The sequence below is a fragment of the chloroplast genome of Malus domestica (genome assembly GCF_042453785.1).
Source record: "Malus domestica cultivar Red Delicious-ww chloroplast, complete genome".
Taxonomy (NCBI): Eukaryota; Viridiplantae; Streptophyta; class Magnoliopsida; order Rosales; family Rosaceae; genus Malus; species Malus domestica.
In genome coordinates this window covers 115,001-132,500 of record NC_061549.1, presented here as the reverse complement: position 1 = coordinate 132,500, position 17,500 = coordinate 115,001, and the positions used below count along the sequence as shown (strand labels likewise).

Below are 17,500 nucleotides of genomic sequence, written 5' to 3'. Positions count from 1 at the left end.
TATTATATTACCTTCATTGATAATAGCTAAAAATATTGTCCGTATACTATTATTTCAATTTCCGGAATGGTATGAGGACTTAAAGGATTGGAATAGAGAAATGCATGTTAAATGTACCTATAACGGCGTTCAATTATCAGAAAAAGAATTTCCAAAAAACTGGTTAACAGACGGCATTCAGATCAAGATCCTATTTCCTTTTCGTCTTAAACCTTGGCACAGATCTAAGTTACGAGCCCCTTATAATGATCCAATGAAAAAGCAAGGTCAAAAAAATGATTTTTGTTTTTTAACAATTTTTGGAATGGAAGCTGAACTACCTTTTGGTTCTCCCAGAAAAAAACTTTCATTTTTTGAACCGATTTTAAAAGAACTCAAAAAAAAAATGAAAAAATTGCAAAAGAAATGTTTTATAATTCTAGGAATTTTTAAAGAACAAACAAAATTTTTTCTAAATGTCTCAAAAAAACCAAAAAAATGGATCATTAAAAACATTCTGTTTATAAAAGAAATAATAAAAGAACTCTCAAAAATAAACCCAATTATATTATTTGGATTGAGAAAAATAGAAGTATATGAATTGAGTGAAATTAAAAAAGATTCAATAATCAGTAATCGGATGATTCAGGAATCGTCCATTCAAATTAGATCTCAGAATTGGACAAATTATTCATTAACAGAAAAAAAAATGCAAGATCTGACTGATAGAATAAACACAATCATAAATCAAATAGAAAAAATTACAAAAGACAAGAAAAAGGGATTTATAACTTCAGATAGAAATTTGAGTTCTAACAAAATAAGTTATGATGATAAAAGATTGGAATCACAAAAAAATATTTGGCAGATATTAAAAAGAAGAACTGCTCGATTAATCCGTAAATCCCATTATTTTATAATATTTTTCATTGAAAAGATATACATAGATATCTTTCTATCTATGATTAATATTCCTAGTATCAATACACAACTTTTTCTTGAATCAACAAAAAAAAATTTTAATAAAAACATTAACAGTAATGAAGCAAATCAAGAAAGAATTAATAAAACAAATCAAAGTTTAATTAAATTTATTTCGATTATAAAAGAGTCACTTTCTAATACTAATATTAGTCTTAGTCAAAACAATTCAAAGACTTTTTTTGACTTATCTTACTTTTCACAAGCATATGTATTTTACAAATTATCACAAACCCAACTTATTAAGTTAGAGAAATTGAAATCCGTATTTCAATATAATGGAACCCCCTTTTTTCTTAAGAATGAAATAAAGGATTTTTTTGTTGTAAGACAAGAACTATTTCATTCCGAATTAAGACCTAAGAATCTTCGCAATTCTGGAATGAATCAATGGACAAATTGGTTAAGGAGTCATTATCAATATCAATGTGATGTATCTCAAATTAAATGGTCTAGAGTAGTACCACAAAAATGGCGAAATATATTGAACTGTATAGCTCAAAATAAAGATTTATATAAAGATTTGTGTGATTTATATGAAAAAGATGAATTAATTCACTACGAAAAAAAAACAAAAATTGAAACGGATTTATTATTGAATCAAAAGGATAATTTTAAAAAACAATATGGATATGATCTTTTAGCATATAAATCTATAAATTATGAAACTAAGAAGTACTCTTCAATTTATGGATCACCATTACAAGTAAAAACTAACCAAGATATTTTTTATAATTACAACACACATAAACAAAAATCATTTAATATGGTAGAAGATGATATTCGAGATATGGATAAAAATACGGATAGAAAATATTTTGATTGGAGAATTCTCGATTTTTGTCTTAAAACGAAGGTCGATATTGAGGCCTGGATCAATATTGATACTGACACTAACAGTAATAAATATACTAAGACTAGGGTTAATAAGTATCAAATAATTGATAAAATCAATAATAAGGGTCTTTTTTATCTCACACTTCAGCAAGATCAAAAAATCAACCTATCCAATCAAAAACCCCTTTTGGATTGGATGGGAATGAATGAAGAAATACTAAGTCGTCCCATATCAAATCTGGAACTTTGGTTCTTGCCAGAATTTGTGAGACTTTATAATACGTATAAAATGAAACCGTGGGTTATACCAATTAAATTACTACTTTTTAATTCTAATATAAAAAAAAATGCTAGTGAAAACAAAAGCATCACTGGAAATAAAAAAAGAGATCCTTTTATATCAATATCGTCGAATGAAAAAAAATCTCTTGAATTAGAAAACCGAAATCAAGGAGAAAAAGAATCCACGGGCCAAGCAGATCTTAAATCAGCTCTTTCAAACCAAGAAAAAGATGTTGAAGAAGATTATACGGGATCGGACATGAAAAAACATAGAAATAAAAAGCAATACAAGATCAATACAAAAGCGGAGTTTGATTTCTTCCTAAAAAGGTATTTGTATTTTCAATTGAGATGGGATGATTCTTTAAATAAAAAAATAATCAATAACATCAACGTATATTGTCTCCTGCTTAGACTGATAAATCCAAGAGAAATTACTATATCCTCTATTCAAAGGGGCGAAATGAGTCTGGATATTTTGACGATTCAGAAAGATGTAACTCTTACAGAATTTATTAAAAGGGGATTTTTGATTATTGAACCAATTCGTCTAGCTATAAAAAATGATGGAAAATTTATTATGTATCAAACCCTCGGTATTTCATTAGTTCATAAAAGTAAACATCAAATAAATCAAAGATACCGAGAAAAAAAACATGTTGATAAGAATTCTGATGAAGTCATTACAAAACATCAAAAGATGACTGGAAATAGATATAAAAAAAATTATGATTTGTTTGTTCCTGAAAATATTTTATCGCCTAGACGTCGTAGAGAATTGCGAATTCTAATTTGTTTAAATTCTAAGAATAGACATAGAAAGGCATCTTTTTGTAATGGGAATGAGGTAAACAGTCAAGTTGTGGATAAAAGCAAAAAATATAAAAAAAAACTTATAAAATTAAAGCTATTTCTTTGGCCCAATTATCGATTAGAAGATTTAGCTTGTATGAATCGTTATTGGTTTAATACCAATAATGGCAGTTGTTTCAGTATGGTAAGGATACATATGTATCCGCGATTGAAAATTCATTAATAGTACATTTTTCCTATATTTCCCATACCATATCTGGTCTATGACGACAAAGAGATGCACGCATACATTGTCTTACATTCCATTCTGATACATGATACTAATTCAATGACATATCAATTAGATCTAGAATGAACAAAAATTTCTTATTTTAGGTCTAAACTTTTATCTTTTGTGAGTGAAGAAACCAACCATACTTTTGTATCCCCTTTCAAATCCAATTTTAAAATGAAAATAGGATTGAGTAAGTTTTATTAAATTAAAAAAATTAGAAATTAATAACGAAATTCAAATTATTGTATATACCAAATAAAAATTAGGGGCATTATTATTACTGATCAATAAAGATATCTATCAATAAAAAATATCTTAAAATAAAAAGAGGGGGGGAGAGAAGATTTCAGTTTATGGTAAAAAATTCATTCATCTCAGTTATTTCACAAGAAGAAAAAGACGAAAACAGAGGATCTGTTGAATTTCAAATAGTTAGTTTCACCAATAGGATACGAAGACTTACTTCACATTTACAATTACACAAAAAAGACTATTTATCTCAGAGAGGTTTACGTAAAATTTTGGGAAAACGCCAACGATTACTGTCTTATTTGTCAAAGAAAAATAGAATATGTTATAAAGAATTAATTAATCGGTTGGATATTCGGGAGTCAAAAACTCGTTAATTTTATTTTTATAAAGGCATTTTGAATTATTTGATTTATTAGATCTTGAATTTTAATGAACTTTTTTTCGTTTTCAGCAATTCATGAAAGAATGAATCGAGGAAAAACCTATGAATATACCGGCTACAAGAAAAGACCTCATGATAGTCAATATGGGCCCCCACCACCCATCAATGCATGGTGTTCTTCGACTCATCATTACTCTAGATGGTGAAGATGTTATTGACTGTGAACCAATATTGGGTTATTTACACCGAGGAATGGAAAAAATTGCGGAAAATCGAACAATTATACAATATTTGCCTTATGTAACACGGTGGGATTATTTAGCTACTATGTTCACAGAAGCAATAACTGTAAACGGACCGGAACAGTTGGGAAATATTCAAGTACCTAAAAGAGCCAGCTATATCAGAATAATTATGTTGGAGTTGAGTCGTATAGCTTCTCATCTGTTATGGCTCGGTCCTTTTATGGCGGATATTGGTGCACAAACTCCCTTTTTCTATATTTTCAGAGAAAGAGAATTAGTATATGATCTATTCGAAGCTGCCACCGGTATGAGAATGATGCATAATTATTTTCGTATCGGAGGAGTAGCGGCCGATCTACCTCATGGCTGGATAGATAAATGTTTGGATTTCTGCGATTATTTTTTAACAAGAGTTGCTGAATATCAAAAACTTATTACACGAAATCCTATTTTTTTAGAACGAGTCGAGGGAGTAGGCATTATTGGTAGAGAGGAAGTAATAAATTGGGGTTTATCGGGACCAATGCTGCGAGCTTCCGGAATACAATGGGATCTTCGTAAAGTTGATCATTATGAATGTTACGACGAATTTGATTGGGAAGTACAGTGGCAAAAAGAAGGAGATTCGTTGGCTCGTTATCTAGTCCGAATTGGTGAAATGATAGAATCCGTAAAAATTATTCAACAGGCCCTGGAAGGAATTCCAGGGGGACCCTATGAGAATTTAGAAATACGATACTTTGATAGAGAAAGGAATCCGGAATGGAATGATTTTGAATATCGATTTATTAGTAAAAAGCCGTCTCCTACATTTGAATTGCCGAAACAAGAACTTTATGTGAGAGTAGAAGCCCCAAAGGGAGAATTGGGAATTTTTCTCATAGGGGATCAGAGTGGTTTTCCTTGGAGATGGAAAATCCGCCCGCCGGGTTTTATCAATTTGCAAATTCTTCCGCGGTTAGTTAAAAGAATGAAATTGGCTGATATTATGACGATACTAGGTAGTATAGATATCATTATGGGAGAAGTTGATCGTTGAAATGATAATTGATACACCGGAAGTACAAGATATCGATTCTTTTTCTAGATTAGAATTTTTTAAAGAAGTTTATGGAATTCTATGGGTTCTTGTTCCTATTTTGACTCTTGTAGTGGGAATCACAATAGGCGTACTGGTAATTGTATGGTTAGAAAGAGAAATATCGGCAGGGATACAACAACGTATTGGACCTGAATACGCCGGCCCTTTGGGAGTTCTTCAAGCTCTAGCAGATGGGACAAAACTACTTTTCAAAGAAAATCTTTTTCCATCTAGGGGGGATACTCGTTTATTCAGTATCGGGCCATCCATAGCAGTCATATCAATTTTAGTAAGCTATTCAGTAGTTCCTTTTGGATATCACCTTGTTTTAGCGGATCTCAATATCGGTGTTTTTTTATGGATTGCTATTTCCAGTATTGCTCCAATTGGACTTCTTATGTCGGGATACGGGTCAAATAATAAATATTCCTTTTTAGGCGGTCTACGAGCTGCTGCTCAATCGATTAGTTATGAAATACCATTAACTTTATGTGTGTTATCAATATCTCTACGTGCGATTCGTTGATACATAGACATAAACTTTTCTCTATTCCTTCCTTTCAAGGAAAGGGTTGGAATGGATTGAGTAGATATCTTAATTTTTTTTTTTATTCATTATTCGGGTTGATGAACTAAATCAAATAGTTATATGAGTGAAAGAAAACAGCTTATATATAAATTCGCAGTAAAAAGATTGATTCTCATTTTCTATGTATAAGAGTTAGAGAGTTAAGCGGAAATAAACATAAACAGAAGAGACCGTTTCCCCCAAGATTGGTTGATTAGTCATCCTGACTTGAAGCGGGTTCAAAAGATCAACCGTATTGAGTTTTCACTATCATTTTTATGTATTAGCATAACGGGGGATTGAGCAAAAACGAGTGGATGGTTAGAAACACGAACATATGGAAAGGATTAGTAATGGAGACTATGTAAATTCTCCAAAAGGACATTTTTACATAATATACAAACAAAGAATACTAATTGGGGCTTTAAGTTGGTAGAAATGATCAGGCAGTACTCCCCATGACACGATTCCGATCCAGAGTATACTCCTATCCACCGATTTAATAAATAACTATTCGAAACGAAATAATCCTTTACTTTATTTTGAAAGCCCTCTTTTTCTCAGAAATAGAAAGAAGAATAGGAACGAAAAAAAAAAAAAAAAAGATATACTTTATTTATTATTTGTTACTTTTATTCTTTCCCATATACATATTAATAGATATAGAATTTGTGTCATAATTCATTAATTAATATAGAATTTTTTTTTTCGTACGTGAAACCAACGGGTTATTGATATTTTTACAAGAAGTATTTTATTGAACAGTTAAGTTATTACTGAACAAAGAAGAATTGAAATTATTATTGAAATTAATTAAATTAAAGAAAGGATGAGATCAATTCAGAAGTACTTTTTTGATTTTATTTTGAATTAAAATAATTCTAACAGACAGAATTCAATTGGTCTAATTTGGGACCGGCCGATAGTTATCCATCCTACAAACATATCAAGATTCAAAAAAGAATACTGACGCGGTCCCTATATTTATTTCTGGCCTTCAAGGAGCCGTATGAGGTGAAAATCTCATGTACGGTTCTGTAATAGCGATGGTAACAGTGATGGTATCACCGACTATAATTATCTAACAGTTTAAGTACAATTGATATTGTTGAGGCGCAATCAAAATATGGTTTTTGGGGATGGAATTTGTGGCGTCAGCCTATAGGGTTTATCATTTTTATTATTTCTTCCCTAGCAGAATGTGAGAGATTACCTTTTGATTTACCAGAAGCAGAAGAAGAGTTAGTAGCAGGTTATCAAACCGAATACTCGGGTATAAAATTTGGGTTATTTTATGTTGCTTCCTATCTAAACCTATTGGTTTCTTCATTATTTGTAACAGTTCTTTACTTGGGAGGTTGGAATATATCTATTCCGGACATATATGTTTCTGAGCTTTTTGAAATAAATAAAACATGTGGCGTTTTTGGAGCGATAATTGGTATCTTTATTACATTAGCTAAAACTTATTTGTTCTTGTTCATTCCTATCACAACAAGATGGACTTTACCGAGGCTAAGAATGGACCAACTATTGAATCTTGGATGGAAATTTCTTTTACCTATTTCTCTCGGTAATCTATTATTAACAACTTCTTTCCAACTCTTTTCACTGTAAAGTAACATTCTATATTCACAATGTGTCTCAAACAAGAGAAATAAACAAACATAAAACTATTCATATATATATTAACGATATGTTCTCTATGGTAACTGGGTTCATGAATTATGGTCAACAAACAGTACGAGCTGCAAGGTACATTGGTCAAAGTTTCATGATTACTTTATCCCACGCAAATCGTTTACCCGTAACTATTCAATATCCTTATGAAAAATTAATCACCGCGGATCGTTTCCGCGGTCGAATCCATTTTGAATTTGATAAATGTATTGCTTGTGAAGTATGCGTTCGTGTATGTCCTATAGATCTACCCGTTGTTGATTGGAAATTGGAAAATGATATTCGCAAGAAACGGCTGCTTAATTACAGTATTGATTTCGGAGTCTGTATATTTTGTGGTAATTGCGTTGAGTATTGTCCAACGAATTGTTTATCAATGACTGAAGAATATGAACTTTCTACTTATGATCGTCACGAATTGAATTATAATCAAATTGCTTTGGGTCGTTTACCAATGTCAGTAATTGACGATTATACAATTCGAACAATTTTGAATTCGCCTCAAATAAATAAGTAAATCTCTTATTAACGAATAATTTATAATTACTTTACTAATAACTAATATAGAAGGAATTTAGGTTTCTTTCGTGTTGTTTGGTCAATAACTACAAATACCAACTATTGATTGGTTGGTAAGAAACGCGTCTTAATTTGGATTGAAAATCCATTAATTAATATATCCATAATTGTTTTAAAATATATAGTTTAGAATTAGAACGACTCTTTCAGATAAAGAATGAAATTAGTCCAATAATAGTACTCACATTTATTCATATCCCTTAGTATTTATTTACTTAGGATTAAATTAGGAATTGCTCAAAAATCATAAAAAAAAAATTTTCTGGTCGGGTCTCAATAAGGTCATGAAAAACATTTCTATTTATCTCTTATTTTACATATAATGGATTTGCCCGGACCAATACATGATTTTCTTTTAGTCTTTCTGGGATCGGTTCTTATACTAGGAGGTATGGGGGTGGTATTATTTACCAACCCCATTTATTCTGCCTTTTCATTGGGACTGGTTCTTGTTTGTATATCCTTATTCTATATTCTATTAAACTCTTATTTTGTAGCTGCTGCACAACTCCTTATTTACGTGGGAGCTATAAATGTTTTAATCGTATTTGCTGTGATGTTCATGAATGGTTCAGAATATTACAAAGATTTGAATCTTTGGACCATTGGGGATGTGGTTACTTTGCCAGTTTGTACAAGTATTTTTGTTTTACTCATGATTATTATTACGGATACGTCATGGTACGGAATTATTTGGACTACAAGATCAAACCAGATTATAGAGCAAGATTTGATAAGTAATAGTCAACAAATTGGAATTCATTTATCAACAGATTTTTTTCTTCCATTTGAATTCGTTTCGATAATTCTTTTAGCCGCTTTGATAGGTGCAATTGCCGTGGCGCGACAGTAAAAAATTTATAGAATTAGCAATGCACATTAAACTCTGTTCGGTTTTATTACATTACATTTATTTCCCTTTAATTAAAGATTGTTTATGTCTAAAATAGAAATTATTCAATCTATTCTATTAACAATAGAAAATCTGCCTTTGTTCCGTACTTTTTTTTATTCTAGTCAATTGAATCTGTTGAATTGTTGTTCAGTTCATATTGAAATGAATCGAAATTGATAAGGAGTTGGTCAATGATGCTCGAACATGTACTTGTTTTGAGTGCCTACTTATTTTCTATCGGTATCTATGGATTGATCACGAGCCGGAATATGGTTAGAGCCCTTATGTGTCTTGAACTTATACTGAATGCGGTTAATATGAATTTCGTAACATTTTCTGATTTTTTTGATAGTCGCCAATTAAAAGGAAATATTTTCTCAATTTTTGTTATAGCTATTGCAGCCGCTGAAGCAGCTATTGGCCCGGCTATTGTTTCATCAATTTATCGTAACAGAAAATCAACTCGTATCAATCAATCGAATTTGTTGAATAAGTAGTATTAATCATATAAATTCTAATATTCATAAATTAGAATTACCATGACCATACGTTACGTAATAATACATGTTTTCAAAAATGTAAGAAATTAAAGTATCTTGGCTCTATCGCATGAGTCAATCCAGAAGTAGATTGATTAGAAAAATTATGATAAATTATTGATTCATCTGGTGTCTAAATATATGATTCATTTACAAGTTTACTAGATCGAAACTTTCTGACATTCAAAAATTTATAGATCCAAATGTCACATTCAGTAAAGATTTATGATACGTGTATAGGGTGTACTCAATGCGTGCGCGCCTGCCCAACGGATGTATTAGAAATGATACCTTGGGACGGGTGTAAAGCTAAGCAAATTGCTTCTGCTCCAAGAACAGAGGACTGTGTCGGTTGTAAGAGATGTGAATCCGCCTGTCCGACAGATTTCTTGAGTGTTCGAGTTTATTTATGGCATGAAACAACTCGAAGTATGGGTCTGGCTTATTAATACGTTCCAGAAAACCCCACTTGAATACATTTGATTTTTTTACCTTTACCGACAAAAACCCGCGCTCAAAAACTATTTATTTTGAGCACGGGTTTTTCTGGTCCAAGTTTATCTTGTTTTTACCATGAATAATTTTCCTTGGTTAACGCTAGTTGTAGTTTTGCCAATATTCGCGGGTTCCTTAATTTTCTTTCTCCCTCATAGAGGAAATAAGATAATTCGGTGGTATACTATAGGTATATGCACAATTGAACTCCTTCTAACAACCTATGCATTCGGTTATCGTTTCCAATTGGATGATCCATTAATGCAACTGACAGAGGATTATAAATGGATCGATTTTTTTGATTTTTACTGGAGATTGGGAATAGATGGAATTTCTATAGGACCCATTTTACTGACAGGATTTATCACAACTTTAGCTACTTTAGCGGCTCGGCCGATTACTCGAGATTCCCGACTATTCCATTTTCTGATGTTAGCAATGTATAGCGGTCAAATAGGACCATTTTCTTCTCGAGACCTTTTACTTTTTTTCATCATGTGGGAGTTAGAATTAATTCCAGTTTATCTACTTCTATCCATGTGGGGGGGAAAGAAACGTTTGTATTCGGCTACAAAATTTATTTTGTACACTGCAGGAAGTTCCGTTTTTTTATTAATGGGAGTTTTGGGTATTGGTTTATATGGTTCCAATGAACCAACATTAAATTTTGAAACATCAGCTAATCAATCGTATCCTGTAGCACTGGAAATAATATTCTATATTGGATTTCTTATTGCTTTTGCTGTCAAATCACCGATCATACCCTTACATACATGGTTACCAGACACCCATGGAGAGGCACATTACAGTACTTGTATGCTTTTAGCCGGAATCTTATTAAAAATGGGAGCGTATGGATTGGTTCGGATCAATATGGAATTATTACCCCACGCCCATTCTATATTCTCTCCCTGGTTGATTATAGTAGGCACAATTCAAATAATCTATGCAGCTTCAACATCTCCCGGTCAGCGTAATTTAAAAAAAAGAATAGCCTACTCTTCTGTATCTCATATGGGTTTCATAATTATAGGAATTGGTTCTATAAGCGATACAGGACTCAACGGAGCCATTTTACAAATAATCTCTCACGGATTTATTGGCGCTGCGCTTTTTTTCTTGGCGGGAACGAGTTATGATAGAATACGTCTTGTTTATCTCGACGAAATGGGCGGAATGGCTATCGCAATTCCAAAAATATTCACGACTTTCAGTATCTTATCAATGGCTTCTCTTGCATTACCGGGCATGAGCGGTTTTGTTGCCGAATTGTTAGTTTTTTTTGGAATACTTACTAGTCAAAAATATCTTTTAATGACAAAAATATTAATAACTTTTGTAATGGCAATTGGAATGATATTAACTCCTATTTATTCATTATCTATGTTACGCCAGATGTTCTATGGATACAAGCTTTTTAATGCCCCAAACTCTTATTTTTTTGATTCTGGACCGCGAGAATTATTTGTTTCGATCTCTATCCTTTTACCTGTAATAGGTATTGGTGTTTATCCCGATTTCGTTTTATCATTATCAGTTGACAAGGTCGAAGCTATTATATCCAATTATTTTTTTCGATAGTTTTTGTGAGTAAACCAAAAAATGAAACTGAAATCCCATGATTTTAAAAATGGTTGATTGTACAATAAAAAAATGAGTCTTTTATATTCTTTTAAGTAAAATAAATAAATTGGAATTCTATTATAATTATAACTAGATATCTTTTGAATTTGTGAGAACCATTTGAATCAAGTAATGGAAATGATTCAAATGGTTCTTGATTGTTTACATGAAGTTTTCGTATATATACCTGTATGCCGTCCTATGTTTCTATTCGTCAAGTCTTTTATTCAATTAGATGTTAATGTAAATGAACCATAACTATGCAACCCTATTCCTAATAGATTAACCCCAAAATAGCATATCCAAATTATAAGAAAGCCCATTGAGGCCACAATTGCAGAATTTACACTTTCAAAATTTTTATTTGTTCTAATATGTAAATAAATAGCGAATATGGTCCAAGTAATAAATGCCCAAGTCTCCTTTGGATCCCAATTCCAATATGATCCCCATGCTTCATTAGCCCATACTGCTCCTGAAAGAATACCTACGGTTAAAAGGATAAACCCTAGACTAATAATACGATAACTCCAACGATCCAATTGTTGAATCAATTGATACCTGTAATAATTTTGAGACGAAATAAAAGAAGTGTTTCGTAAGACATTGTTTCTTTCGTTCACGTATTGAATCTCACTAAAGTAAACTGACTCATTTTCTAAATTATTGCTTTTACTAAAAATCCTTATGAATTTTCGAAATGTAATGACTAGAAGAGCTAGTGATAATAAAGATCCACACAAAAGAGCTGCATAGCTCAATACCATCATACTTACGTGCATCATTAACCAATGGGATTGGAGAGCGGGTACTAATATCGCGGATTGATGCATTTCAGTTAAAAGACCCGAAGTAGCAAAACCTTGAGTAAAAATAGCACTTGGCGCGGTTATTGCGCTTAAATGGTTTTTATGTTTTTTAAAATACGGAATAATATGAATAATGGAAAAACTCCACGAAAGAAAAATTAATGATTCATATAAATCACTTAATGGTAAATGCCTCAAATACATCCAACGAGTAACTAATAATCCTGTTATGCAGAAAAAAGTAGCTATCATCCCCTTTTCTGACGAATCATCTAGTCCTACGATTTCATCGACTAATAAAATTATCAAATGAATTGTAATTACAATTGAAACGATCGAAAAGGATATATGAGTTAATATATGCTCTAAAGTTGAAAATATCATAAAAATTATTAAATTTATAAGGGCGTCCCTCAATTATAGGAATTGAAATCGGGAATTGAATTCATTATAGGACTTACTCTTTTAGAAGATGCCATGCCGCCACTCGGACTCGAACCGAGATGCTCTAGCACTGCTTCCTAAGAGCAGCGTGTCTACCGATTTCACCATAGCGGCTTATTCGAAATCATAATAACCTATTTTTATTCAATCGTCGAGCTTGAAGGAGTTAATTCAATCCAATATTTTTTTTTAGGAAACCATTCAAATTGATGAATAAAAACTTGTTTAAAAATTAGGGATTAAAACGTTTTCGTTAACGTTAATAATATTTATTTTTCTTATTATTATCTTTTTATTTAGTTATTTAGTATTTTAGGATGTCAATTTTATTTAAATTTAACTGAACTAACAATGTATTTTTTCGTAGGCTATTACTTTATGCTCTCCTAAAACTAAAATGGAACAGTTGTAACTAGATAATTTTTACTTCAATCCCTGGATATAAGTAAAAAAAATGTTCTGCCTCGTTTGCATTTTTTAATGATTAATTTCTTTTATCATTTATTTTATTAATCTAAAATAAAAAATTCATTTTATCGATTAATAAAAAAATCGAATTTTTATATAACACAATTTCAGCGATACACTCAAAAGATTTATGTAAATATTTGCATAGTTAGGTTGCGTTAGGATTTTTTGTTGTGTAGAGAATTTGCGTTAAGATTTAGCAAACCCATTAAGTTAGGTATTTGGGATGGTCGTATCAATCATATAAAAAAATTTCGTATAGAAATTGTACCGTACTTCAAAATATTTTCTAAATTTTTTAATTAATATATATATATTATATCTTGATCGATCTTCCAATCGAAACATAGGATCTAAAATAGATCACTCAAAATTGGCGCATTCGTCATATAACTACCTAAAAATGTAAACGGGGCTTTTATTAATTTAATTGGGTTTAAGGAATTTATATAGTGATAATAATTTCTAAAACCCAAAATAATGGTTTAAAAGATTATAAAAAAACATTTTAAACTTAATCAATTAGTTTCAACGACCTCTTCTTTATAATATAAAATCAAAAATATAACTAAAAAAAAAATTCTTTTTATTATTGAGTAAGGGCGATGGGGAAAGTGATAATCCCCATCCGGAAAATGATAAAACATACTAAAATGAAAGGCGAAACCTTGCGCTTGCGTTTACCCTTTTTTCAAACAAAAAAGTACCATTCATTTTTAGAATTCAGTAGACAACAGAATTCTTATCTATATCAGAAACGAAAGAAAAATTTGGCTTCAAATTTAAGTAAAACAAATTCAATTTTATATTCGTTTAAATTAAAACATTATGAGACTAAACATTATGAGACTAATTCAAATTCTTTTTTATTTATTTTATTTTTAATGTATATTGTTTATATTTTAATTTATCTTATATATTAATATTTATTCTTTTACTATTATGATGTTAATATTAATTATAATTGATAAATATTATTTATCATTTTTATAACTTATAAATAAACTATAAACAAAATTATATCACTTTATTAGTTATTAGAACGATTCAGATTATTTATTTGTTACACAAAAAAAACTTTTAGAACTCCCGGTAGAAAGAGATTTCGCTAACGAAAAAGCTTTCAATGCTGCCCTATATCCCTTCCTTTTCCAAATATTTTTACGAATACGTTTTTTTGAAATAGAGGTGCGCTTTTTTGGAACTGCCATTAAAAAGTTATAATAGGTTTTTCGGTTGGATGTGAAAGACATCTATTGTTCAAAATCAATTGTTCTTTACTATTCTCTATCTATTTTTTCTCTAAATTAGACTCCAAAAAAAAAAGGGGGGGGGGTAAAAATCACATAAAATATTAATAAGAACGATAAGGTACACTATGCCAAATAGATTGAAGTTGATAAAAAAAAAAAAAAGATTGTCCGTTTCGTTTTCTTTCTATTTTCGTCATGTTACATTTATACATGTAATAAAAAAATCGAAAAGTTTAATAACCCAATCCTTCTCCCGCTTAATAAAAAAAAACTTTAATAATTTTTTTTATTATATTAATTAATTTAATATTAATTTAATTGGTCAAGCTCGAAGAAAGAGTCCACAAAATTTTAATTATCAAATGAGACTAGTAGTTAATCTGTTAAAGGATACAAAATACATAATTTAAAGGCATTTTATTTGCCCCCTTTTTTTTCCGTAAAATTAAAGTGTTGGATATCATAGCATTTCCTACAAATAGCTTTTATTGTAATGGAAGACAAACAATTAGTTACAAAACAAATTGGTTAATGATTCTAAATAACCGAATTACAATAAATAGTTTTAGTTATGGGCTTTATGATTCATATCAAATACTGTTTTTGGTATAATTATTTATCCTTGTTCTATAGATATAAAAAAATTATTGTAATACGTAATAATTAAAATGAAAATTCTAATTTTCATTTTTTATCTTCATAAAATTTTATTTAAAAATTTGAATTTAATATTAACAATTCAGTATTAATAAAATTAAATACGTATTTATTTTTCACTAGTGACTTATTTATATCATTTGACCAATTATAACCTCTTGATTTTAAATATTTGAAGTAGTTTGGAAAGATTCAGAATAATTAAGGCTAGAAAATTCTATTTAAGTTTTATTTTATATATCTTAATTTTTTTTTTATTAACCGACCCCTTTCAAAAGAAAAGAAATAAGAACCGGTGACTCAGAAACAATTAATTAAGATAATTTTTTTTTTTTTTTTTTTTATGGAATATACATATCAATATTCATGGATTATACCTTTCATTCCACTTCCAGTTCCTATCTTAATTGGAACAGGACTTTTACTTTTTCCAACGGCAACAAAAAATCTTCGCCGTATGTGGGCTTTTCCTAGTGTTTTATTATTAAGTATAGTTATGGTTTTTTCAGCCCTTTTTTCTATTCAGCAAATAAATAATAATTCTGTCTATCAATATGTATGGTCTTGGACCATCAATAATGATTTTTCTTTAGAATTTGGCTGCTTGGTTGATCCACTTACTTCTATTATGTCGATATTAATCACTACTGTTGGAATTATGGTTCTTATTTATAGTGACAATTATATGTCTCATGATCGGGGATATTTGAGATTTTTTGCTTATATGAGTTTTTCCAATACTTCAATGTTGGGATTAGTTACTAGTTCTAATTTGATACAAATTTATATTTTTTGGGAATTAGTTGGAGTGTGTTCTTATCTATTAATAGGTTTTTGGTTCACACGACCCAGTGCCGCGAATGCTTGTCAAAAAGCGTTTGTAACTAATCGTGTTGGGGATTTTGGTTTATTATTAGGAATTTTGGGTTTTTATTGGATAACAGGTAGTTTCGAATTTCGGGATTTGTTTGAAATATTCAATAACTTGGTTTATAATAATGAAGTTAATTTTTTATTTGTTACTTTATGCGCCTCCCTATTATTTGCCGGCGCTGTTGCTAAATCCGCCCAATTTCCCCTTCATGTATGGTTACCTGATGCCATGGAAGGGCCTACCCCCATTTCGGCTCTTATACATGCCGCTACTATGGTAGCAGCAGGAATTTTTCTTGTAGCTCGGCTTCTTCCTCTTTTCATAGTTATACCTTACATTCTAAATCTAATAGCTTTGATAGGTATAATAACATTATTTTTAGGAGCCACTTTAGCTCTTGCTCAAAAAGATATTAAGAAAAGCTTAGCTTATTCTACAATGTCTCAATTGGGTTATATGATGTTAGCTCTAGGTATGGGGTCTTATCGAGCTGCTTTATTTCATTTGATTACTCATGCTTATTCGAAGGCATTGTTGTTCTTAGGATCTGGATCAATTATTCATGCGATGGAAGCTATTGTTGGATATTCTCCAGATAAAAGTCAGAATATGGTTCTTATGGGCGGTTTAAGAAAACATGTACCAATTACAAAAACTGCTTTTTTATTGGGTACACTTTCTCTTTCTGGTATTCCACCCCTTGCTTGTTTTTGGTCCAAAGATGAAATTCTTAATGATAGTTGGTTGTATTCACCTATTTTTGCAATAATAGCTTGGTCCACAGCAGGATTAACTGCATTTTATATGTTTCGGATCTATTTACTTGCTTTTGAAGGACATTTAAACGTTTATTTTCAAACTTACAGTGGCAAAAAAAGTAGTTCGTTCTATTCAATGTCTCTATGGGGTAAAGATAAAGGAGGACCCGAAATTATTAAAAAAAATTTGCGTTTATTATATTTATTAACGACGAAAAACAATGAAAAAACTTATTTTTTAAACACATATCGAATTAATAGTAATGAAAATAGTAATGAAAATGTAAGAAGCACGGTGCAGCCTTTTATTAGTATTACTCGTTTTGGCACTAAAAGCACTTTCTCATATCCCCATGAGTCAGACAATACTATGTTATTTCCGATGCTTGTATTAGTTTTATTTACGTTGTTCGTTGGAGTCATAGGAATTCCTTTCTTCAATCAGGAAGGAATAGATTTGGATATATTATCCAAATTGTTAAGTTCATCCATAAATCTTTTACATCAAAATAAAAAGAATTCGGTGGATTGGTATGAATTTATCACAAATGCAATTTTTTCAGTTAGTATAGCTTCTTTCGGAATCCTTATATCGTCTTTTTTATATAAGCCTGTTTATTCATCTTTACAAAATTTGAATTTATTTAATTCATTTGTTAACAGCGTTCCTAATAAAATTCAAATTTTGGGGGATAAAATAATAAATGTAATATATGATTGGTCATATAATCG

General features: G+C 30.5%; 11 protein-coding genes, 1 non-coding gene and 1 pseudogene, besides 1 other annotated feature; 11 read left to right on the top strand and 2 right to left on the bottom strand. All coding sequences in view use genetic code 11, as the record gives it.

Moving 5' to 3' along the window:
• Positions 1–3,115, top strand: part of ycf1 — a 5,640-nt pseudogene extending 2,525 nt beyond the window's left edge.
• Positions 1–17,500: part of a sequence feature (small single copy (SSC)) that runs on past both edges of the window.
• Positions 3,520–3,792, top strand: rps15 (ribosomal protein S15). The gene has a single exon. It carries the CDS (start codon positions 3,520–3,522, stop codon positions 3,790–3,792), a length of 273 nt encoding a protein of 90 aa, YP_010304215.1.
• ndhH (NADH dehydrogenase subunit H) lies at positions 3,903–5,084 on the top strand. Its single transcript has one exon. It carries the CDS (start codon positions 3,903–3,905, stop codon positions 5,082–5,084), a length of 1,182 nt encoding a protein of 393 aa, YP_010304214.1.
• ndhA (NADH dehydrogenase subunit A) lies at positions 5,086–7,311 on the top strand. One transcript has 2 exons: positions 5,086–5,636; positions 6,771–7,311. The coding sequence occupies exons 1-2, from the start codon at positions 5,086–5,088 to the stop codon at positions 7,309–7,311; spliced, it is 1,092 nt and encodes a 363-aa protein (YP_010304213.1).
• On the top strand, positions 7,391–7,891 carry ndhI (NADH dehydrogenase subunit I). Its single transcript has one exon. It carries the CDS (start codon positions 7,391–7,393, stop codon positions 7,889–7,891), a length of 501 nt encoding a protein of 166 aa, YP_010304212.1.
• ndhG (NADH dehydrogenase subunit G) lies at positions 8,276–8,806 on the top strand. The gene has a single exon. It carries the CDS (start codon positions 8,276–8,278, stop codon positions 8,804–8,806), a length of 531 nt encoding a protein of 176 aa, YP_010304211.1.
• Positions 9,040–9,345, top strand: ndhE (NADH dehydrogenase subunit E). Its single transcript has one exon. It carries the CDS (start codon positions 9,040–9,042, stop codon positions 9,343–9,345), a length of 306 nt encoding a protein of 101 aa, YP_010304210.1.
• Positions 9,591–9,836, top strand: psaC (photosystem I subunit C). The gene has a single exon. It carries the CDS (start codon positions 9,591–9,593, stop codon positions 9,834–9,836), a length of 246 nt encoding a protein of 81 aa, YP_010304209.1.
• Positions 9,961–11,463, top strand: ndhD (NADH dehydrogenase subunit D). The gene has a single exon. It carries the CDS (start codon positions 9,961–9,963, stop codon positions 11,461–11,463), a length of 1,503 nt encoding a protein of 500 aa, YP_010304208.1.
• On the bottom strand, positions 11,733–12,698 carry ccsA (cytochrome c biogenesis protein). The gene has a single exon. It carries the CDS (start codon positions 12,696–12,698, stop codon positions 11,733–11,735), a length of 966 nt encoding a protein of 321 aa, YP_010304207.1.
• Positions 12,793–12,872, top strand: trnL-UAG. The gene has a single exon. It is a non-coding gene; the product is annotated as a tRNA-Leu (tRNA).
• On the bottom strand, positions 14,279–14,437 carry rpl32 (ribosomal protein L32). The gene has a single exon. It carries the CDS (start codon positions 14,435–14,437, stop codon positions 14,279–14,281), a length of 159 nt encoding a protein of 52 aa, YP_010304206.1.
• ndhF (NADH dehydrogenase subunit F) overlaps positions 15,480–17,500 on the top strand; it is a 2,256-nt gene continuing 235 nt past the window's right edge. The window contains exon 1 of the mRNA in view: positions 15,480–17,500. This exon is cut by the window's right edge and continues 235 nt beyond it. Coding sequence (YP_010304205.1) covers positions 15,480–17,500 — 2,021 coding nt within the window.